Here is a 22728-nt window from a genome sequence, read left to right on the forward strand (position 1 = left end):
TCGGTCAGTCTCCAAAGGGGTCACAAGTCACAACTCATAGGTTGAGAACAACTGCTCTATAGAGTAACAGGAACAAAACGAGCTAACAACAAAAGCCCCCACACAATTGAGAGACTGCTCTCCTCCCTCGCGACTCACAAATTCTCCAGAAAATGGACATTTGATACGTGGGACGTGTGCTCTATCTGGTGCTGCAGCCAAAGCGGCCATCATGCGGTGGTCATGGTCATCTCTCGGGGAGCTTGTTACAGCTCTGATTTCTGGGCAATGTGCCCACATCTTCTGGTTCAGTAGTTCTGGAATGGATACAAGGTTTAAATCTTAAACAAGCTTCCCAGATAACTCTTTGACAGTGGCCCAGGGGCCCAGTGTGGAGAAACATAATTGCCACAGGGAATACAGGAAGTACTTAAGTCGGGACAGTGAGAATCTTAAAGTGCCCTGCCCCTAAGCTCAGGGTAGAAGTGGGATCGGACACTTTATTCGTATGCTGCCAGAAAGATTTGACCAAGACAGTCCCAAGACAAACGACTACTTACTGACGAATTCATGGCTTTCCCTCCATACTTCATCCTTGACTTTTTAACAAGGACATGATTTGCTGCATGGAGAAACATCTGGCAGCCTGGCAGGCTAGTGTGTAGCCGGGGGTTACTAAGCAGAACTCAGGCACAGCAGTATGCATGTGGGCTGTCGCTCTGTAGTCACGGCTAAGGACAAATGCCCCGCCATGCTGTTTAATTGTTCATAGTATTCCTGGTCACAGTTCAGTTGCTCATCAGCGTGAGGCATCCCAGCCTAATGTCTGCTCCCCACTTGTGGCTGTGAGTTTGATGGATTGTTTATAGCCGGGGCGGTTGATAAAGACAGGATGTTGACTCACTGTTAATGTATTTCAGCTGGGAAGGTCACTAAAACATTGCATCTTTAGTTTGAGTTTTGGCTGTTGCCTGAGAAACCTGGACAGAGAGCATCTCTTTGCCCTGTTCCCACCTGTCCTTTGTAGGGACTTTTACATTTAAGTGTACTGTGTGTGTGCACGAGCACGTGTGTGCATGTGCAAGAACACATACATGCATGTGTGTCTCTTTGTCTGTGTGTCTCTGTGTATGTGCATGTGTGTTTCTGTCTACCTGTCTGTGTCTGTGTGCCTCTGTGTGTATGTGCATGTGAGTGTGTTTCTGTCTGTATGTGTATGTCTCTGTGTGTATGTGCATGTGTATGTGTGTGTTTCTGTCTGTCAGTGTCTATGTGCTTCTGTCTGTGTGTGTGTGTGTATGCATGTGAGTGTGTTTCTGTCTGTGTCTGTGTGTCTCTGTGTGTATGTGCATGTGAGTGTGTTTCTGTCTGTATGTGTGTGTCTCTGTGTGTATGTGCATGTGTATGTGTATGTGTGTGTTTCTGTCAGTGTCTATGTGCTTCTGTGTGTGTGTGTGTGTATATGCATGTGAGTGTGTTTCTGTCTGTGTCTGTGTGTCTCTGTGTGTGTGCATGTGAGTGTGTGAACTGTGTGTGCATTCGAGAACATATGCATGTATGTGTGTCTCTCTGTCTGTGTCTGTGTATCTCTGTATGTGCATGTGAGTGCGTGTATGTGTGTGTGTTTCTTTCTGTCTGTGTCTGTGTGTTTCTGTCTGTGTGTGTCTGTGTGCCTCTGTGTGTATGTGCATGTGAGTGTGTTTCTGTCTGTGTCTGTGTGTCTCTGTGCGTGTGTGCATGTGAGTGTGTGAGGTGTGTGTGTGTGTGTGTGTGTGTGTGTGTGTGTGTAGGTTCCCAGAGAGTCCAGAAGACATCAGATCCCTGGGGCTTAAGTTACTTGTGGATGAGTAGCATGGATGTTGGGAACTAAACTCTGGCCCTCTACAAGAGCACTCCTCCCTCCTAACCATTGGGCCATCTCTCCAGCCCACAAGCGACCTTTGCAAGGACAACACAAAGCTTTGATTTTTGTGCACTGGCTGACTCAGGCACATGTTTCTTACTGTTTGAACTTTGAGTAATGCGGTACGCTAATATGCTACAGACCCACTTTTTGAAAAAGAACCAGCAGAGGTATGAAATGAAATCATGAGTAAAAAAGTGGCGACAGAAAGCTAGTGTGGCTAATCACATCTTAATCTCAGCTCCTTCATGGTTCAGATTTTACCAAGGTCAGTAAAATGGACTAAGGGGAAATAGCAAAGTCAACTTTAAAGTTCAAGTGGTTAGCGCTGGCTTTCGAATGGCTTGAGCTGACGAACGAAGCTGGGCGTCCTTCTTCTTCGAGACACAGGCTCCTACACCACAGGATTTCTTGCAGCATCCGAGTCTATCATATTAACTACCCCATATAATTCAAGTAAAAATATAGACAAAGACTGGGCTTTAAGCAATAAACTCTGCTGTGTTTAAAGACTGCCACTAAGAACAGGTATGCAGCTCACCCTGTCTACTGGAGACAGTATGGAGAACATATTTTTAAACTAAAGTTTTGTTAAAAAAAAATCTTGTATGCTAAGTCTTCCAGACGCTGTTGAGTTTTACGGGGAATTGTACATAGGCCTTCTCAGAAGTAAGCAAGACATTTGAGTTTATAACTCAAATCGTTTGTATATGCGGAACAATCTCATTACTTTTTCTAATTTTTTTCTTTTTACTTTTTGAGAATTTCGTGCGTGATTACTTTACTCACGTAATTTCCACCCCCCCTTCTTCCTCTGATTCTTCCAAGGCCCCACCTCCTTCTTCTGAAATTTGTGACCTCTTCTTGTTTAACTATTATCGTCACACAGAATCCGTTTGAGATTTCATGGATGCAGGTCCAGATTCAAGTCTAGAAGACAGTCTTGCTTGGATCCTGGTCCCTTGTCTCTCATAAGTCTTTTTTCTTAACTGCTCCAGTTGATGGAGGAGAACTTTATTTGGTCCCAGTGTCACAGGCCAGGTATGGCCCCAGCTTTATTTAACCATCTTCTTGGGGCGCAGGTTTTTTGCTGTGGCCACACTTCTTGTGGCAGTTGACTGCACAGGGGTGCAGGCGTGCACAGTGTTTGCAGGAGATCATCTTGTCACAGTTGTACTTCTGGACCAACTGATGAAGGGACAGCTCGATGATGCCATCATACAGACACTGCACCGGGTGCTAGGAGGACACTTTCTGGATGTCGTAGTCTGACAGGGTGCGGCCATCCTCCAGCTGTTTGTCGTCGAATATCAGCCTCTGGTGGTCAGGGGGACGCCTTCCTTGTCTTGGATCTTGGCCTTGATATTGTCTATGGTGTCACTGGGCTTGACCTCAAGAGTGATGGTCTTGCCAGTCAGGGTCTTCACGAAGATCTGCATGTTGGTGTATGCCGCTCGCCCACCTCATTGAAGAGAAAGAGAGCTTTGAGCCTTAAGTGAAAAATGTAAATAGCAGTTTGGCATGTCCGTTCATAAAGAGTGTAATCAAGCCACCTGGAAACCCTGCATTCAGAAATCAGAGGCCATGGTTCTTATCTGCAACCACAATTCCTGAGAGGCTGGCTGAGGCACAGAGACTGCTTCAAGTTCAAGGCGATCCTGGGAAGAAAAGGGAATTCTAGGTATCAGGATACATGATACTAGGGGTGGCATAAATAAAGGAGACTTCTTAGCAAACCATTTTGTAGACTCTAAGTCCGTCTGAATAGCTCTGTTTAATACCAAGAAAGTACGTGCAAGAGAGATCTCCCAGGAGACAGGAAGAAAGATGTAGAGAGACAAGGGGCCTTTCCAACAGTTCATTCCGATAATATTATGGTTCTCCCAGAAACACATGAATTCACCCGGGGGGAATTTAGCTGAAAAGCTAAAGACTTTCCACTGGACGTGTCCTCTTAAAGGGGTACCACCTCTCAATGTTGCCACAGTGGGACCTAAACTCCACTCAAACCATATCTAAACTATGTCAGAGAGTCTGTGAAGAGAAAATACTCAGCCCCTTGAAGGTAGAGTTACAGACAGCTTTGAGCTGCTCATAATGGATACTGGAAGTTGAATACCAATCCTCTAAAAGAGCAGTAAGTGCTCCTAACACTGAGACATTTCTTTACCCCCTCCTTCTTACACATAAAAACTATCAAGGCCAGGCAGATGGTTCAGTACAGGAAATGCTTGCCAGCAAGAACCTGAATTTGAATCCACAGAACCTATGTAGAGTTGGGCCAGGTAGCACACATTTGTAATCCCATCTCTCTTATGGCAGTGTGATGTGGAGACTAGAGATTCCGAGAGGTTACAGGGCGTCTCTATGTAGCCCAAGATGGTTTAAACAGCTTATGCTGTCTGAGCTGGGATCAAACTCACAGAGGTCTGACTGATTCAGCCTCCTGAATGCTGGGATCAATTCATTCTCCAGGCTTCTTTAAAAGTTACTTGGTCGCAGGACATCGCCTCAAAAAGTGACCTTTGGGAATCCTGGTGAATTGGGCAGTGAGTGAGACCCTTTTGCTTGTTTTACACCAAGATACACTTGCTTTGTGTAGCTAGAGGCATCTTTTCTTGAGAGAGAGAAAGAGAGAGAGAGAGAGAGAGAGAGAGAGAGAGAGAGAGAGAGAGAGAAAGAGAGAGAGACAGAGACAGAGAGACAGAGAGAGAGAGACAGAGACACACACACACAGAGAACTTTTGTTTATTTTTCTCTACTTTCCAATGCTATTTGAAATCGCACCAGTCAGCTCTGTTTAACTTATCAACCACGGTCATCAAAGATTTCCAATCTGAAGCATCCCCCAAATGAAGGTGTTCAGTCAAGAGTTCAAGGAAGGGCGACCTAATTGTGTCAGCATGAAATTGAAGGATAGGTGAGGGGATGCTGGAAGTATTTTTAATCTTTCTGAGATGCTGATCTACACCCCGAGGAAAAGCAGTGCGCTCTATATGGCTTAAGTAGGCTGCTGCAGACTCACTGGGGGAACCTAGAGGAGATTTACAATGTTGTTTTCCAGGGAAATTGCATCTGGCATTCCAAAAAGCTAATTTACCGGCAAAAGTTGGGAGCATAAATTGTAAATTGGATGTCACTGGCACACAGTTTGACTTTGAAGCCTGGGGAATAGATTCAGTCGGCAGTCTATATTTGTCTCTGTGTAAGACTTGCTTCTTGCAATAATCCCCTGACTCCTCAAACTCTGAGAAGATGGAGATAACGACAAGATGAAAGTTTTTATGACTATGTTACTGGCTCTCATGGAAGACTACCACATGGGTCTCGTCAAGAATTTCACTAGCTTACAGTGACAACCTTTATCCTTCAGAATCTTTCTCAGGGTTGGAGAGATGGCTCAGTATAGAAAATGGTCTCTGTTCCAGAGACTGGAGTTAGGATCCCTAGTACTCATGTGGGAGAAAAAAAAGGTGCACACAGGGTTAGGTAACTGTCTTAGTCACTGTTCTATTGCTGTGAAGAGACACCATGACCAAGGCAACTCATAAAAGGAAGCATTTAGTTGGGGGCTTGCTTGCATTTAATTACATTGCTAAGTATTTTCAGATTGCTAAGATTTTCAGCTTAGTCTATCATCATCATAGTGGGCAGTGGGTGGAAGGTAGACACCCATGGTGATGGAGGAGTAGCTGAAAGATCATGTCTGGTTGGTAAATTGCAGGCAGAGTGAGAGGGAGATTGGGCCCCGCTGGGCTTTTAAAGCCTCAAGCCCACCACAGTGTCACACCTTCCCCATCAAAGCATTCATACTTTACCAAGAGCACAACCCCTAATCCTTCCCAAACAGTTCCAGTAACATAGGGCCAGACATTCAAACATATGAGCCTGTGGGACCATCCTCATTCAAACCATCATAGCATGTGGAAGGTCAGTGTTGGGGAATGAAGACTAGAGCATTCCAGGGACCCACTGGCCATCTGCTGCAACTAAAATGGAGACCTCCTTATCTACTGAGAATTTCTGTTTCAAAAAATAAGTGGACATAATAGAAGATATCCGCCATCAGCTTTTGGCCTTGCAACCAGCATACATGAGTGAGTGTTTTCAAAACACACATGTATACAACAGAGAGAGAGAGAGAGAGAGAGAGAGAGAGAGAGAGAGAGAGAGAGAGAGAGAGTGCTCCGTCACAGAATAACCAAGCTATCTTCAGTGAAAAGGGCTTAACTGAAGTTATTATTTTAGCATAAAATATGGATACTTTCTTAAGATCATAGAAAGAGGTAAGAATGAAAATCTGGAGACTTGGATACTTTGTTTCAAGCAGATGTCAAGGAGTCTGGCTCATCCAGTTGACCTCACAGCAAGTGAGGAGCCCTCTTAGAGTAAGAGCTGCCACTGGACCTCCCAGATCTGAGCACCTGCAGTGTGATAGTTTTAATTTTCAATTTGCTACAACATGGAATGACCACCCGATAACAGAATCTCAGTGATGGACTGGTTAGATCAAGTTGACCTGTGGGCGTTGTCTTGGTTTCCTTAATTGATATGGGAAGTCCTAGCATTTAGGTGGGATGCAACATTCCCTGGGTTGAGGCCCTGGATTTTATAAACCGAGAGAGTGAGTTTAGCACCTTGAAAGTAAGAAGGGGAAGGGCATCTCTCCCTAGCCCACACCACTGGCAGACAAGTGACAGGGCCAGCTCTCCCACAATCATGCCTTCGGGGCTAACCATCCCACGATGCCCAGACAAGGGGTAGGGGCCAGCTCTGCATAGTGCTCAGACACCAATCCGACCCTAGGTGGTAGCCCAGACCACCCTGGCATTTGCTGCAGGGACAAGGACCCAGACATAGCCCTCGAGGCAGCACGGGCCAGGGCTTTTGGTGGCACCACCACCTGCTCACATCAGGCTGTTCCAACTTCCCTTGAGTCTCCAGTTCCACTTCTCTTCACCGTGCACAAATCCTTCTGCATCTCTTTCTCCCCCATCTCTCCACTCCTTACTTCCTCCTCTTAGTGGGGCCCAGGGGCTCTTGGGTGTCTGTGGTCCTCTCAGGCTTGCTTTGCCACTGGGCCCCAGACAGCGGTGAAAAACACTTTCCCTTGCATTCTAAGTTATGTTTTCTTCTAAAATTGAAATAAAACCTCACTCCAGTGTCCCTGGGTCTGCCCAGCTGTGCAGAACAGGTAGCCGCTCCTCATCCCCATCTTTGCTCCTCTAGACAATGAGCATCTCTGCTCCCTCAGCATCTTCTAAAATCTCCTCTTCTTCACTGTCTTTCAACAATTTGATTTCAACAATTATGTTATTAGTATCTGATGATTTTATTGCGGGAGTGTTGCATGCAGTTTTAAAAACATGCTAAGGCCTTTGTCCAGGATCACGGCCACTCTACCAGCTCCTCCCAGCTCCCTTTGTTCCACTCGGCTTAGCTCCAGGATCAGTTACTGCCAGCCCGGACACAGTCTCTCTACCCACCTCCGCTCCAGCGGGGGTGTGGGGTGGGGGGTGAGGGATCTTACCACCAGCTCCACCCGAGACCCTTGAATCCCCAGACAAAAGACACACAGATAACTCTCTTACTTTACATCTTGTCCACTACGCACAGTTGCGGGGCACAAATATCTCCTGCTTGGAAATGCGCGCCCTTCCTATCTCTCCTTCTGCCCTAAACTTAGTGGCTTGTTCTACCGAGCCCCTGCCAAATGTCCTTGGCCATCTGCCCGTTGAGGAGGATGCAGGTCCTAGCTCTGCCCAAAGCCTCACACATGATTGCAGCATCCTTCTTCTCTCCTTCCCTGTGTCTCCTTTTCCTATTGGGTCTCAGAAGTCCCACCTGTACCTCCATCAAGCAATTGGCTCCCAGTCTTCTTTATTGACGAATCAAGTACCAGTTAGGGAACTAGATTTTGGTATCAGAACCTCCCCCCAACCCAATCCCTTACACTGGAGTCTTTTGAGTTTTTAAGAGCTGAAAGTTTATAGTTTGGTTTTCCTTTTCAGTGGTGGTTTTCTCAATTATTGCTGATTTGTTATTATTGTCGTCGTTGTTGTGTGGTTTGGGGGAGGGGTCGGATTTTTTTTGAGACAGGGTTTCTCTGTGTAGCCTCGGCCGTCCTGAAACTCACTCTGTAGACCAGGCTGGCCTCAAACTCATATAGATCTACCTGGCTCTGCTTCCCGAGTGCTAGGATTAAAGGTGTGGGCAAGCACTGCCTGGCTCAGTTAAATTATTTTGCTGGCTACATCATTTCATGTGTATGGGTGTCTGTCTGCATTTCTATCTGTGCACCACATGTGTGCCAGTGCACACTGAAGCCAAATAGAATATTGGAAGAGCATCCAGTGCACTTAACCAGTGAGCCACCTCTCTAGCCCACTATTAGTCCTTGCCCCACTGATAGTAATTCTGTTTCGAGAGTTCATTCACATCACATGTTGCTCTGCTGTGTTCTAACTCTACGGTCACTTTCTTCCTTGTTGTTTCATTTCTGTCATTCCGATTGCTGTGCTGCCTCTCTGATTAGAGTTTCCCAGTATCCAATCTGACCTCTCCTTACTTTCATGAATCCGTGGGGTCCATCTGTAAAGCCGTCTTAACCTCCTTGTTTGATAATGACAGCATCTCCCACTCTGTTTCTATTTACTGGTTTTTAATCCTATTTCTTGTCAGATTTTAGAACCTTCTTGATTTCCAGACGTATGTCGAATACAGAATCTGCTCATATACTTTTGCAAAAGGATGCTGGATATTTTTCCAGAACAAAAAACCAGGTTACCGGGATTCAGTCTTGAACTTTTTAAAATTCTATTAGAGTAGTGGTAAGAAATAATGACTTGGTCTCACAACCCACACAACGTTCTCCTCCTCCCCTGTGCTCCCAAGCTCCCGTGTATCATTTGTGCATTACGAGGTTCTTCCTGTGTGGCTGATGGGAACACAAACTGTTCCCAGTCCTGTATATGCTTCTCTCAACGTCCATGGATCTGTAATTCTTGTTCTGGTTAGTGTTCACCAGAAAACTTGGTTGTCTTTGAGTGTGCCCTGAAGAGCAATTTCAGAATCCCCAGAGAAGACTAAGAAAGGATTACTGGGGAAGACACGAGTCGAATGTAAGCAATGTCCTCCCGTAAGCTGAGGCCCAGATTCGAACAAGCTCCCGTCACGTTCCTGCCATCATGGCCCAAATTCGCTTAAACTGTGAGCCCAGATACCCTCTCCCGTGTGCTCTTCCTTCCCTCACGTTGGTTCTGGGGTGGGAAAGTGACCAGTGAAGCCCTTCTTCGCTCTTCGTTTCAGCCTGAATCATACCTGTCAGTGCTTAGCTGATCTGATGGACCACAGATTCTGATGAACTTGGCATCCTCAAATTCTGATTTTTTTTATCCGTGAGCTCTCAGGATCTAATCTATCATTTGAAAGAAGTTCTTTTTAGAACTTCGGTATGTGAAAATAAACAGGGCTCTTGGCATTGCACTGTGGCTACATGAATGGCATGCGTTTGATATGGAAGAGAGGACACCATCCTTACTTTAGTAAACAAATTTACTAAACAAATTTAGTAAACAAATTTAGCGACATATTGTGTCGCTAGCATTCATCAAAATGAAGCTAAACTTTCAAACGAGTGGTAGAATCAGTTTGTTCGTAATCTTTATTTGTGTAGAAGCTTGGGTTCTGAGAGGGGTAACTGACTTAGTTATAAGCAGTATACTTGCGTGCGTGTTCATTAGTCAAAAGATGGAATTTTTATTTTTGCACGGATTTATATGCCCAGGTCTTGCGTAGTTGCTGTGCTGGCTGCACTTTTGACTTCCTTGGTTTCGTTATGTTTATTTTACTTTCAGTGTTAAGTACTGTCTGGGTGTATGCATGTATACCCATATGTGTAATGCCCGTGGTGGCCAAAAGAGGGAGCTGGATCCGCTGGACTGGAATGGTGGGCACTGTGAACCTTCTCCCGGGTGCTGGGGAAACACCCAGAGGCTCTGCAGGAGCAGCACATGCTCTTCTTTTTTTTTTTTTTTTCCTATTAATGGTTCTCTTGCATATTATTTTAAAACTTTGTCATGGATCACATATGTGGTTTTTATTAATTTATTCATTTTCTTTTTTTGTGATTTTTTTTAATTAACTTGAGTATTTCTTATATACATTTCGAATGACAGCACATGCTCTTAACTGCTGAGTCTCATCCCAATTTTTTATTCAAAAAGACATTTTCACCACCTTAGGAGTTTGTCGTTAGCAGGCACTGCCTGAGCCACATTTCCTAGTAAAGATACTCGAGCGTGAAAAAGCCTGGCTCTAGAAGGTGACAGACTGCAAACAGCAATGTCCCTTATGCCTGTCCGTTCCCTTGGGATCGTCCACTGAACATCCCTGAAAAGGAGTCACCTCGGCCGTACCTCACTTCACTCCGTAGCAGGTATTCTTGCTGGAACGTGAGTGACTTCTGGCTTGCTTCTTACCCTCTGTGCACTTTCAACTCTTTCCTTCAACTTTCCTACCCTCCCTTCTTCCTCTAGACACGGTACCCGTGGCCCTCGGATCTCCTTCAGGGTCCTGCTTTCGTCATTCACCTCTCAGGTCTGCGTATTTTCCTTCCACTGTTTCTACCACTCAGAAGGTTTTCACCCTCTCTCCTAGACTGTTCCAACGAATTCCTTAAATTCAGGTCCTATGCCATCGAGTGGGCCACACAAGTTTGTATATTCGGCAAATGCAAACATTTACAGTAAATGGGTGAACAAGAGAATAAAGAAGACACGGTTCTTCTCTTAATCACGCCATCTTGTGATTATTGCGGTCATTGTGTGGACCGCTGACTCTGACTCTCTCCGTTCGTGTTTTGGCTCCACCCTTTAGAGCCATGTAGACTTGGTGACATCACTTCCTTTCCCATCTGGCTCAATAGCTGCAGCTCGTCTCGGTGATCACAGCACCACTGTCTGAGAATAATTGCAACGATTAGCAGAGAAAAGGAATAACGTCCCCAAGAATTGTAAAAACAGCATCCACTGTTATTAGCAGGAGCTGATTTCTGCTCAAATCCAGCTCAAATCCAGCTCATTGGCTTTTCCTTCTGCAATTCAATTGCTTCCCAAGCCTCCCCTAAACTTACAAACTGTTCACAAAGGAATTTCGACAGAATTTGAAAATTATATTTTTTATTATAATCACATAAAACGGAGTCAGTTACACCAGATTGTTCAAATACATTGGTGAGTTAAAACCTTCGATGCTTACAAATTTTATACATACTTATAAGTATACATATAAATACAGACATCGTAAAAGATATATATTTTATCCTGAAATAAAGTGCCCAAATCTCAGTATATGGGGCAGGAAATGAAGAGAAGTCATAAACTCTGGGCAGTTAAAGAATCCTTCAGTCAGTCAAGCATCCGCTTTTTACACGCTTGTTCAGGTATGGTGAATTTCACTCACCCATTATTTCTCTGAATTCCCCCATGTGAATTAATCTTACCCAAAGGTTAAAAAGGTTAAGGAGGAGGCATGTGGGCAACTTACTGAATCAGAGGCTGACTCTTTCTGACTGCATGGGATTCTGCCTTGGTTTCCAAGGAGGAATAACGAAGCATCATAATTGTCTTATTTAGAGGGCGACCTTCCCGCTACGGTGCTAATAGAGTAAACAAACCAGGTGTCTCTAATTGTAATTCCCCTACGAACATGCACTGAAGTCGAGCTTTGGTACAAAGGTTCCTGGTGGGTTTTTTTTTTTTTTTTTTGTTGTTGTTGTTGTTTTGTTTTTTTCTTTTTCTTATCACCCAGGTTTGGGGGAGCAAAGCCACAGGAGGGAACGAATTGTGGGTCCTGTTTCTTTTGTTATTAAGGAAATAATAGAATATGGTGCCTAAGGACTGCTGTAGATCGCTGAGAGAGAACCAACTTGAACTGAAATGGGCAATTACATCACAAAGCCAAAGTCAGTGATACCATTTCAACCTAAAAATGAAATAAAGTGTTAAAGGAAAGCCCCATAATTTAAGTAAGATAATAACAATAACGATATAAAAAAAATCCTCACTTCGAATGGGAACTAGAATTCTGTTTCCCATTCGAATCGCTCTGCTAACCTTCTCACCAGACATTCGGAATCTTAAAATGCCTTTGAAAAGACTTGCAGCTTATTTAAGCAGGCAGAGATACCCTAAAATTAGCTTCCGCGAACCCAGCCACTTCAACGTCTTTGGTGGTTACATCTTCAAACTACACTAGCACCGATCCTACGCAAGCAGGGAAGAGAGAGACTGTCCCAGCACGGGGCTGCAGAAGACACTCGAGAATTTCCCAGCATTTACTGGATCGGGAACCACGAGAAACCCTGACGTTCCCCAAACTCAGAATAAGAAGTGGAATATCTTGGCTGTGGTTGAGGGGCAAAAGAAGACCCAGGAAGGCCTTCCCACTTTTCGGCACAGTGTGGCAGGGCCTCTAACTGCTGATTTTGGTGAGCATCTTGTTAATCGCTTGCTTGACGTGTGTGGTGGAGCTGCGGCGCCGTGTCTTGCCCTGCACCATCCTCCTGCGACGCACCTCGCGACAGAGCTCGTAGAATACCTCGGTGATGTTCCCTTCTCCCGTGCAGGCGGAGCATTCGTAAAACGCACAAGCCAATTCCGAAGCCAGCTTCTCCCCTTCCTCGGTACTCACTTGTCTGGAGTGGTCCAAGTCGGCTTTGTTTCCGACCAAGATGAGAGTTACGTTTTTGGGCTTTTTGATTTCATCTAGGATATTCTTCAGCGGCAGCACGTCTTCGAAGCTTCCTCGGTCGGTGATGTCGTAGACCAGCACGAAGCCTTCCCCCCAGCGCATGTGCCCTTCCCTCTGGATGGTGTCTTCCTGTGGGCAAAGAAAAGACCTGAAGTTCAGGAGACCTAGGCCTAATCCCAAAGTGCGCACGCACGGTTACTGCCTACTAATCCCTTAATAGCCTCGCCTCATATCCATTTGTCATTAAAATGTCTTGGCTGTTTTCCTAGATGAACTTATTTTCTTAATTAGTTTAGAAGGTAAGTACAGCTCGCCCCCATGGGTCTTAATAGCCTTCTTGTTCAGTGTATAGACAATTGATAACCCTAGGAACAGAAAAGAAACCAGTAATAAGCTATAAATAATCTAGTGTTTAAACTCGAGGACGAGGTGTCCCCCATCCCAATGCCTTAATCTGTGCTGTACATTAGTGTCGATGATGAAAGTTCTGTGGTGACTGTCAAAGAGGTGAGTGCTTCTCCATGAGAAGAGAACACACAGTTTGAAGGTGTGGCTGGCCGGTTCTGGAGGTGCATGCACCTGAGATCCTAGTACCTGGGAGGCAGGGCTAAGAAGACGTCCCGTTTAAGGTCAGGCTGTGGGATCATGAGACAATGTGTGAGAAGAGAGACAGAGGGGGTGTGAGGGGGAGAGGAGGAGAAGAAAGAGGAGGAGGAGGAGGGGAGAGGGAGGGGGAGGGGTGAGGAGGGAGGGGGAGGGGTGAGGAGGAGAAGAAAGAGAAGGAGGAGGAGGAGGGGAGAGGGAGGGGGAGGGGGGAGGGGGAGGGGGAGGAGGGAGGGGGAGGGGAGGAAGCGGAGAGAAAAAAGTATTGTTTTCATAGGTTCCTCTTCTAGAGGCTTCTGCCTCTCTTGGCGAGCTCAGTGCTGTGTGAAGGCCCATGCATAAGGATGGAGAGATGACAACAAAAGGGTTATGATTAATTTCAGGAGCGTTTCTTCGATTAAACACTTTAATTCAAGTCCCTTCAAAGGTCACAGGTCACTGTTACAGCACTGTGAAAATGCCTGGCCATCTAACCATCGCTCCTGTGGTCATTTCTGCATTTGGGAGCTAAGACTTCCCTGTCTTTGTAAGACGTGATCTGACTAATGTCAAAGGAAATTTGCAGGCAAGAATTGCAGGGAATGTCTCCACATAGTCATGCAACACGCACACAAGCCTGTGTGTGGTGGTCACGGAGACCTGGAGTGCAGGCCAAGGCTCTCTCAAAGACTCGCTTTGCACGTGAGGACATTAGGGATCCTTTTTAATAGAGATGCTTGTTTAAATTCATCCGAGCATTCCCAAAATATGTTTGGTTATAAAGACCTATGAATGCACTGGCACCTCAATCCTCCAAATATAGAGGGAGAGCCCACCCTAGATGGTCTGTGACCACTGTAATATTTCAGCACCTTCTTGAGGCATAGGGTCACGTACACAAGGATCTAATTACATATTCATTAATATATAGTGTGTCTAGATAATGGGACATACCAGCATTTGGTCATAAAAAGTCATATATAGAAAATATGTTAGCTTTTAAAAAAATTATACATACTTTACTCTTTTTTATTTGATGCAGTAAACACTCGGCTGAATTCCTACTCACCTGGCCAGCGGTGTCCAGGATCTCCATAGAAACAACTTCATCGTCGATGGTTGCCTGGTGTCGGTAGGTTGATTCTAAAAGAATGAGAAAGGCGCTTGTGAGATTGAATTTAATCCTTGAAGTGGGAAATCAGGCACAGAAAGAGGATCCTGCCTTTGTAGCAATGCCTGGGTGGAGTGGGGGTGGGGGTGGGGTAGGGAGCTGTTCAGGGAAGAGAGATTGGAAGGATAGACAGACAAAGGAACAGCCTCACATTCTACAGAGCTCTCTACCGATCCGACCTGCTGGCTGCCTCCTTTCTCTCCCTTTCCTCAGGCTGCATCTTGCTCTCCTGTGAGGCCAGCCTCCCAGTGCTCTTTTCCATTTAAATTAGACGAGGTCTCTACGTTATGAAATGAAAAAGGCAATTCCACACAAAATCTATTTCTGTCTTGATATTCCTACAAGTAATTTTTTTAAAACATAAAACCCCTTTGTATCTCTATTTTAACAGTGCAAAGACCCTTGACATCAGGAGGGTGGGCAGGAGGGAGAGGCCAGGACTTAGATGGATAGAGATGGCAAACTTCTAAGATGGCCAGCTTCTTCCTCTCCCTCCTGACCTGAGTCAGAAGCCTAGGAGCTTAAAACAAGGCTTTTTCCCTCACATTCACCAGGGCACGGCAGCTGGCTGATGGGTCTGACGGGACAAGTCTGATCAGGCCATGCTGTAACAGCTGTGGGGCGATCACCATCTCATCCTTGTTCAAACCAGCCTACCCTAAATGATGGGAGGAAAACCCTCAGAGATTCTTTAAAAAGTCGATCCTCATTGCTGTACACGTGACCGTTCCCTGTCTGCCGCACTCCGCATGTTTCCTTGCCGTTCTTCACTGGATGATTTCCCACTGCTACCTGTTACACTCAAGCTTTCCCTGACTTTCATATCCTTAGCTTACAAACAACAACTACCAAACCTGACCAAGACCCCAAGACTGCAACCGGCTGAACTCATGATAAAACACTACTGGGGACCTTGAGACAGCAGGCAGGCGGCCGAGTGTGTGATTGGTAGGGGTGAAGAATGGTAACCCAAGATATAAAGGTGTTGAAGGGATGCACGGGATGGGATAATGCAGATCCCTCCTTCATGTTGTCTGGTCAAAGCACACAGCAGCAATTGCCCTGGACCAGATGTAGTTGCTGGGTCCACAGTGGAGGGGTCCACAAGCCCTGCAGGGATAAGAAGATGGCAGATACAAGACGCCTGAGCAGTCATGAATGTGGCTCTCATCCTGTAAGTAGAATGGGAATCAAAGCATTGTCAGCTACTGGGGCCATAGACGAGAGCTGCAAAATAAATAAATAAATAAATAAATAAATAAATAAATAAATAAATAAATAAAAAATAAAAAGAAGCCAGGAGTGACGGACCAGGACAAGAGCTGCAATAAATAAATAAATAAATAAATAAATAAATAAATAAATAAATAAATAAATAAATAAAAGCCCGGAGTGACGGACCAGGCTAGTGAACGTGGGGGATTTCCTCAGAACATGTCCGGAGCTCATAAGAAGGAAAGCACGGTTTGAAACTTTCCTAAGAAATGTGGATAACAGATTTATAAATCTTATTCTTTATGACGTGAGTCTCAGTGGAGAGAATAAAAGCTACAGGGCTGTGGAAACAGCCCAGGTTGGAATATCTAAAAATTTCTGAGTGCAAGAGTCACTGAAAGGGGAAAATATCCAAAAGAAGGTGCTTATTACAGTGAGTTTTAGGGATACTGATGGCAAAGGAAAAAGGTTTTAAGAGAAAAACAACACGCCCTCCGCATGAAAGAACGTGGCTCAGTTAACGTGGAGTTTCTTTATTAGAGATAATAAATTCAGGATGTGGGCGGTTCAGACACATCCGTGCACTGTATTAGAAGCCATCCCGCACTGCAATTCTAGATGCTTCTCGTGTGTCTGTCCTTTCAGGGTGAGGTGGAGACAACATCAAAGCCCAGATTAACTAACAAACATTTCAGTGACAAAAGGAAGCTGACAAAACCGTGAGCTAAGTATTCAATTCTAGGAGAGGGAAACCAGAATAAACAAACAAACAAACAAACAAAAAATGATTCAAGGAGGGAACTCGCAGATGTGGCATCTAGACACAGGTCATATGCCAACTCTGCTAGCAAGTGGCACAAAAGCAACAATAAGAAAATGTAGGATGATGTCACAGGTGAGGCAGGTACAGGATAGAAGGAGGCCTGTCATTGGAGGAAGGATGGGTGGGAGAGAAGTTTGAAGGAAGAGGAGGAGACTAGGGGAGAGAGGAGGAGACAGGGCGGAGGAGAGAGGCTGAGAAGCCGTGGCAGGACAAGATGGCAGGTGATGTTAAGATTCTGCTCTGTGTATTTACAGGTTGTTATTAATGTTCTCAAGGGATGGATAGTACCGGGCATTGTATGTTTAAGTGGGCGATTATATCTTACCAATTGGATCTAAGATTATTGTGTGTGTGTTCTTTTATGTGAGGGTTTGAGTGTAGGAATGTGTGCGGCTGGGATGTGTTTCTGCCAAGATACCTAGCAGATATCTGGGCACCTCGGTACAGAGCTAGTGGGTAAAAGACACCGTTACTTTTTATTATTTATATATTTTTACAACAACAAGAAAACAGAAGAGGAAGAAAATTGTAGGCCCATTCTATATTTGAGCATAAAACCGGGAATTCTAACTCAAACATTTTCCATTGAGGAGGTTGGACAGACAGCAGGCCATCTAACATAATTACTAACTGGGTATTTCTGAGTGCTGATCACCCAAGCACCTAATCAAACAAGCTTGGGGACCAGACTAGGAACCATTGCTTAACTTGTTCATCCTTCAAGATAACTCCTTCTGGAATGACCAACCAACCAACCCAACAAACGACCAATCAACAGACCAACCTTCCTTCCTTCCTCCTTCCTTCCTCCCTCCCTCCCTCCCTCTTTTCCTTCCTTCCTTCCTTCCTTCCTTCCTTCCTTCCTTCCTTCCTTCCTTCTAGGACTTTAAAGCTCTCAGAGACCACTGGCCTATTGCCTTGCAGTGAACTATTGTCTATCCAAGGCAAAGAGTTGGAAAGGAAGCCTGCAATGGGATGGGCTTAGCCATCTAGGTGACATTAGTACCGTGACAGTCACCACAGACACGAAACTGCACAGTTGACACCACTTCTGAAAAGTTGTCATTTTAAAATGAAAATACATTCAGCATACGGGAATAAACGTGTTTTCGAATCTTGTCCCTCTGCTGGAACTCATGATCCACACATGAGGAGTCTCATCTGAAGAACATTCAGGACCACACTCTGTTCTATGCTAAATGACAGGGTTTGGCGTTCTGAGACCAGATGCTCTGAATGCCATTTTCAGCAGCAACTGCTTCCAAGTGTTTCCTCAATAATTTCTTTTCTTTTTCTTGAGTCTTTGGGCCGGAGGAGAAGCCCAGCTGGCCACACACGTACTAGGCATCCACGCCCTGACGGTCCTTCCCCCTGGGCTGTTCTGTGACTTTTGTATTGACTTCCCCTTTCAAGACGCCTGGCATCCACCCTGCAGCCTGGAAAACAGAAGCCCCGGCTCTCATCCATCTTTCTGTACTAAAATTTGTCCCAGAGGAAAGGACATTGCTCTCTGTGGCTCCCAAGACAAATGAGCTCTGGGTCTCAGCTGCAAAAGGCCACAATGTTGTGTGTGTGTGTGTGTGTGTGTGTGTGTGTGTGTGTGTGTGTGTGCGTGCGCGCGTGCACATGCGTGTGCGCATGAACAGCACAAAATAGAATGAAACTTGCATGAAGTTCTGTGATTCCTCGGCTGTTTGTTAATGAAATGAAAGGAAGGAAATGAGGGAATGTCCGCCGCAGACACAGCAGCAGGTGCTGGACCGACTTCCTCCAGGATGAATACTGTTTTCACACTGTCCTCAGCATACATCACTCACGTGTCTTTCTGTCATTATGAATTCATTTTCTCTACATGCAAGACAATGAAGATATCCCTTCAAGAGGTAAAATATTGGCTATGAACGGGCGAGCTTGGGAGAGACAATTCAAACCCAACACGTACATTCTATTCCTCTGTTTTAAAATTCAAAGAAAAGCCGGGTGTGGTGAGGCCAGCCTGGTCTACACAATGAGTACCAGGACAGCTGGGGATTTTCGGAGACCTTGTCTCTAGAAAAATAAAAAAATAGAAAAAAGAAGAAAAAAATCAAAAGGGTGCACATGTGTTTGGACCGTTTACATATTCTCTTTTCTTTTTCTTTTTACTAACAGGATCGGTAGCCTCTTTGAAGCACTGTGGGTATGTTTGATTAGATCTGTGGCCAGATGCGCTCCAAAAGAAATATTCTAAAACAAACATGTGTTTCATAATTGAATTAGGTATATTAAAATTACCTTTAGGGTTCCTGTGGATGAAGGAAAATGGTTTACAGCATGCATTCGGGGGCCTGGGGAGGAAGTTGCCCAGTGGTTGAGAATGTATATTGCTCTTCCAGAGGACCTCAGTTTGGCAGTGAGCTTTTTCTCCGGGCAGCTGACAACCTCCTCTCTGGGTCAACCAGATGCCTCCAGCTCAGTGGACACCTGCACCCATGGGCACATCCGACCCTCCTTAACCGATGACTTCTACTACTAAGACCTAAAAAAGCATGCATTCCATGACATTTCTGTAAAGCGGCATGCGTTTTGTACACTCTGGCAAGGTAGAACACTCAGAGCTGTTTGTATGTAGTTAATCCTTGGACGGAGTTAGCTGCTTTGCACGTCATGACACAGCCGCAGGGCCACGTGATCTGCGCCGTAACAGCAGCGCTTGGCTGTGTGGCTTTACGCCGGAGTGGAAATCGCTCTGAGTTGAGTTCTGTTGCTGGCCCGGCTGTAAACCAGTCATGTTGTCTTAGATGAAGAGTCACTTCTCTGGCCCTGTTCGTCACATGACTACCTCCCATTTTCCTGCGGCGGTGTTACTGAATTGCTCTAAGGTGCGGCTGAACACTTCTGCTACGACGTCCAGTTGAGAGACCTCTCTGCTTGAGCCTTTCCAACTAGAAGCTCCAAGGTAGGCAAGGTGAACCAAGCACAGAGGAGCCCACAGGATTGTAATGTCTCCTGAGTCCTTCCCTTACTCCTAGCTCAACTTTGCTGTGTAGAAGGACATCAACTCACCATTAAGAAACAACATGTAACATCTTTGTCCCAGGACAGTAGTGCCTGACACTAAGAAGCGCTCCTTCCCTCTCTTCCTCTCTCCAGGCCTCCAACACACCCACGTCAGTAGAGGCACACACACGATATCGTGTTGGAAGCCTTTCTTTGTATTCTTGTGTCTGAAAACATTCTGGGGGAGGGGAGGTAACATGCCTCTACAAGGCAGGGATTCAACCCTCGACTGGGACTAGATATCTATGGATTCTCTTTAGTCCACAGCCAGAATCTACCTCCTACCATCCAGGTTGCTAGCTCCTGATTAAATGGGCCACATCCCAAATCTGATGAGCTTCAGGGGTAATTTTCGGTGTCACTAACAAACCAGGGCTGAACTCTGACAAGGAACCCCAATGGCGAGCTGAGAGAAATGTAAGGGAAATGAAAATCATTCGTACAAAGGATTGTGGTATTTCCCAACACTTCATCCTTCAAAACACTTGAAGTTTAAACAAAAAATTCCCTCTTTATGAAACGGGTACAGTTCCCCTCCGCCCCTGGCTTGCGCCTATAATTAGAATCATCAGGATAGATCCTTTCATAAACAAATTCAACATGACAACAGCAACAAAGCAAAGAAGAAAAACGCTGGGCCCGAAATGTAGAAGCCTGGACCCACTGGCCACTGTACCAGTGTGCTGGTTGGATATGGCAAGCTAGGCGCAAACCAGCTGTCCCTGGAAAGAAATCGTAGTTTAGGGCGCGTTTCCATCAGATTGGCTTGTGGACATGTCTGTAAGACATTTTCTGGATTCCCAATTGATGTAGGAGGGCCTAGACCACTGGATGGTATTGTCCCTAGGCAAAGGGTCTGCACCATGACTTACCTCAGGGTAGACTGTAATTGGGATATGTAAACCAAATAAACTCTTTCCACACTGTACTGCCTGGTTTTATGTGTCAACTTGACACAAGCTGGAGTTATCACAGAGAAAGGAGCCTCCCTTGAGGAAATGCCTCCACGAGACCCAGCTATAAGGCGTTTTCTCAATTAGTGATCAAGGGGGGAGGACCCAGCCCCTTGTGGGTGGTGCTGTCTTTGGGCTGATGGTCCTGGGTTCTATAAGAAAGCAAGCTGAGCAAGCCAGGGGAAGCAAGCCAGTAGGAAACATCCCTCCATGGCCTCTGCATCAGCTCCTGCTTCCTGACCTGCTTGAGTTCCAGTCCGGACTTCCTTTGGTGATGAACAGCAATGTGGAAGTGTAAGCTGAATAAACCCTTTCCTCCCCAGCTTGCTTCTTGGCCATGATGTTTGCGCAGGAACAGAAACCCTGACTAAGACAGTCACCAAGTTGCTTTTGGTTGTGGTGTTTATCGAAACAACAGAAAGCCAAACTAGGGCGAGTGTTTATAGGATCTTTATAGGATCACTTCAGAAGCTGTAACTATTCTGTGTTCTCAGGATGTGGGATGGTGTTAATGATTTTCAGCTTTCCATGAAACAACTAAAGTCCAAAATCAAGAAACCCACTACCTCAAGTTCTGAGGAAGGTACGGTAATCAGAATTCAAGAAGACAAGGCCCCCTGCCCTCTTCCTTTCTCCATCACAAATAACCATTCTGCTTTGTAATCTTGGTTGCCAGCTCTTTGGCTCTTTTGAAACTCATGAAGTGACCATGAGTGCCATGAAGATCCAGTCCTTTCCTACGGGAATAGGAAGGTAAGCCCAAGAAATGCTAATTTCTCTTGGATCCTATGAATTACAGTTTCCCATGTGCTGGAAAATTAACAGGTATTCAGTGTTCACGCCCACACAGATCCAGTCTCCAGTGTGCGAGCTAATGGCGGCGTCACCGGCCAGTGAGTCACCTGTTTCTCCTGGAGGTGGAGGAAGGCTCTGGTTGCTTAACAGCCAAGTCCTCTCTGAGCAGCACAGTGCAGGGTCACTCTATGCTGTGCCACTTCCTAGGGAAGGGTGCCTACACCTCAGAATACCAGGGCAGACTCATTCCTGTTGATAGCTGTTGCTGTTTTGTATGAGTAAGACAGAAGGAAAAGGGTTCACCAAAGACTAATTAAAAAGAGTAACATCCGTTCCTAGAACACACACATCCAGAGAGAGTTAAAAATGTCCTATTTCTTTCTTTTTTTTTTTTTTTTTTTTTGGTAATCTTCATCTTGTGTTGTGATGTATAGATAGGTTGGAGACAAGCAGTTTTTAACCCGACTGCCAAGAATCGCAGAAAGGATCAGATAATCACTATAAAACGTATGCAAATGAGAAAAATACCCTGGGGCAGATTTACATAGTTGGGAAGACAATAGGCAATGGCTCCTTTTCAAAACCAGGCCCATCTTTACATCCAGGCAAACTACTTCAGCTCGGAGCACCGCTATGCCTGTAAGTGTGCTGAAAATAAAAATTGATAAACAAAATATTTAAAAATATACTTTCTCAAGAAATAACTATTTCTCTTCTCCCTCGTTCTTATGTAATGTCGGAGAATACACTGGGAAGAAAGTTACCCATGAAAATAGACTTTTTGCATTCTCCTACTGACAGAACTATTCTGTAATGCGTGCTTATAAAATAATTTCAGAAACTTGAAATTAAATTTAATTCTTCCTTTTACACTTTAGACAGGGAAGTGTTGTATTCCAAACGTGGGGCTTTTTTTAGTTTCTTTTCCTGCTTGTGTTAGAAAGGTATATATTTAGATAAGCAAAACCATAAAATACCACCCTGTATTCTCATCTCGCTCAGTAGGTCGCGTTGATATGTTGGCATATAATTTTTTTTCTGAATCTTCACAGAGGTGTCTGGTGACATTTCTAACCAGATACAAATCTGGAAATTTACAATTATGTATTTGCTAACAAAGTCACGTGTAATAGTCTTTTAAGAAGCAAAGACAGAAGACGGTCTGCCAAAGCGGAGATACGTCAGACTCCTGTTTAAAAAGACTGAATATGGGTTGGGGATTTAGCTCAGCGGTAGAGCGCTTGCCTAACAAACGCAAGGCCCTGGGTTCGGTCCTCAGCTCCGAAAAAAAGAAGAAAAAAAAAAAAGACTGAATATAATAAAGATTTGAGCCTTCAGAAATAATTTATGGTTTCAGCCAGTTCTAATCAGTCATGCCATGCTATCACAGACTCTGAAACCGACCTCGAGAAATGCGCCAGGGAGAGCTGCCAGCACACTGCTGTCAGAGAGCGGAGGAGGAAGATGCACGCTCGCTCCCATCCATCGCAATACCGTACAGAGAGTGGAGGGGTTC

The 22728-nt window shown here is 45.1% G+C and overlaps 1 protein-coding gene and 1 pseudogene across 2 annotated transcripts in view; both read right to left on the reverse strand.

Annotated features, from left to right (window-relative positions):
• Positions 1-2937: 2937 nt before the first annotated feature.
• Positions 2938-3321, reverse strand: LOC134486650 (ubiquitin-like; annotated as a pseudogene).
• A 7720-nt stretch (positions 3322-11041) lies between these two features.
• Positions 11042-22728, reverse strand: part of Rerg (RAS-like, estrogen-regulated, growth-inhibitor) — a 108475-nt gene continuing 96788 nt past the window's right edge. The window contains exons 4-5 of one of the 2 annotated variants that reach the window (NM_001398929.1): positions 14286-14359; positions 11042-12763 (exon numbers count right to left, since the gene is read on the reverse strand). In NM_001398929.1, coding sequence (NP_001385858.1) covers positions 12356-12763; positions 14286-14359 — 482 coding nt within the window. In that variant the 3' untranslated portion in view covers positions 11042-12355. The remainder of the gene's footprint in view (positions 12764-14285; positions 14360-22728) is intronic. The other variant, XM_006237582.4, reaches the window with a different exon arrangement.

The sequence above is a fragment of the Rattus norvegicus genome, chromosome 4 (genome assembly GCF_036323735.1).
Source record: "Rattus norvegicus strain BN/NHsdMcwi chromosome 4, GRCr8, whole genome shotgun sequence".
Taxonomy (NCBI): domain Eukaryota; kingdom Metazoa; phylum Chordata; class Mammalia; order Rodentia; family Muridae; genus Rattus; species Rattus norvegicus.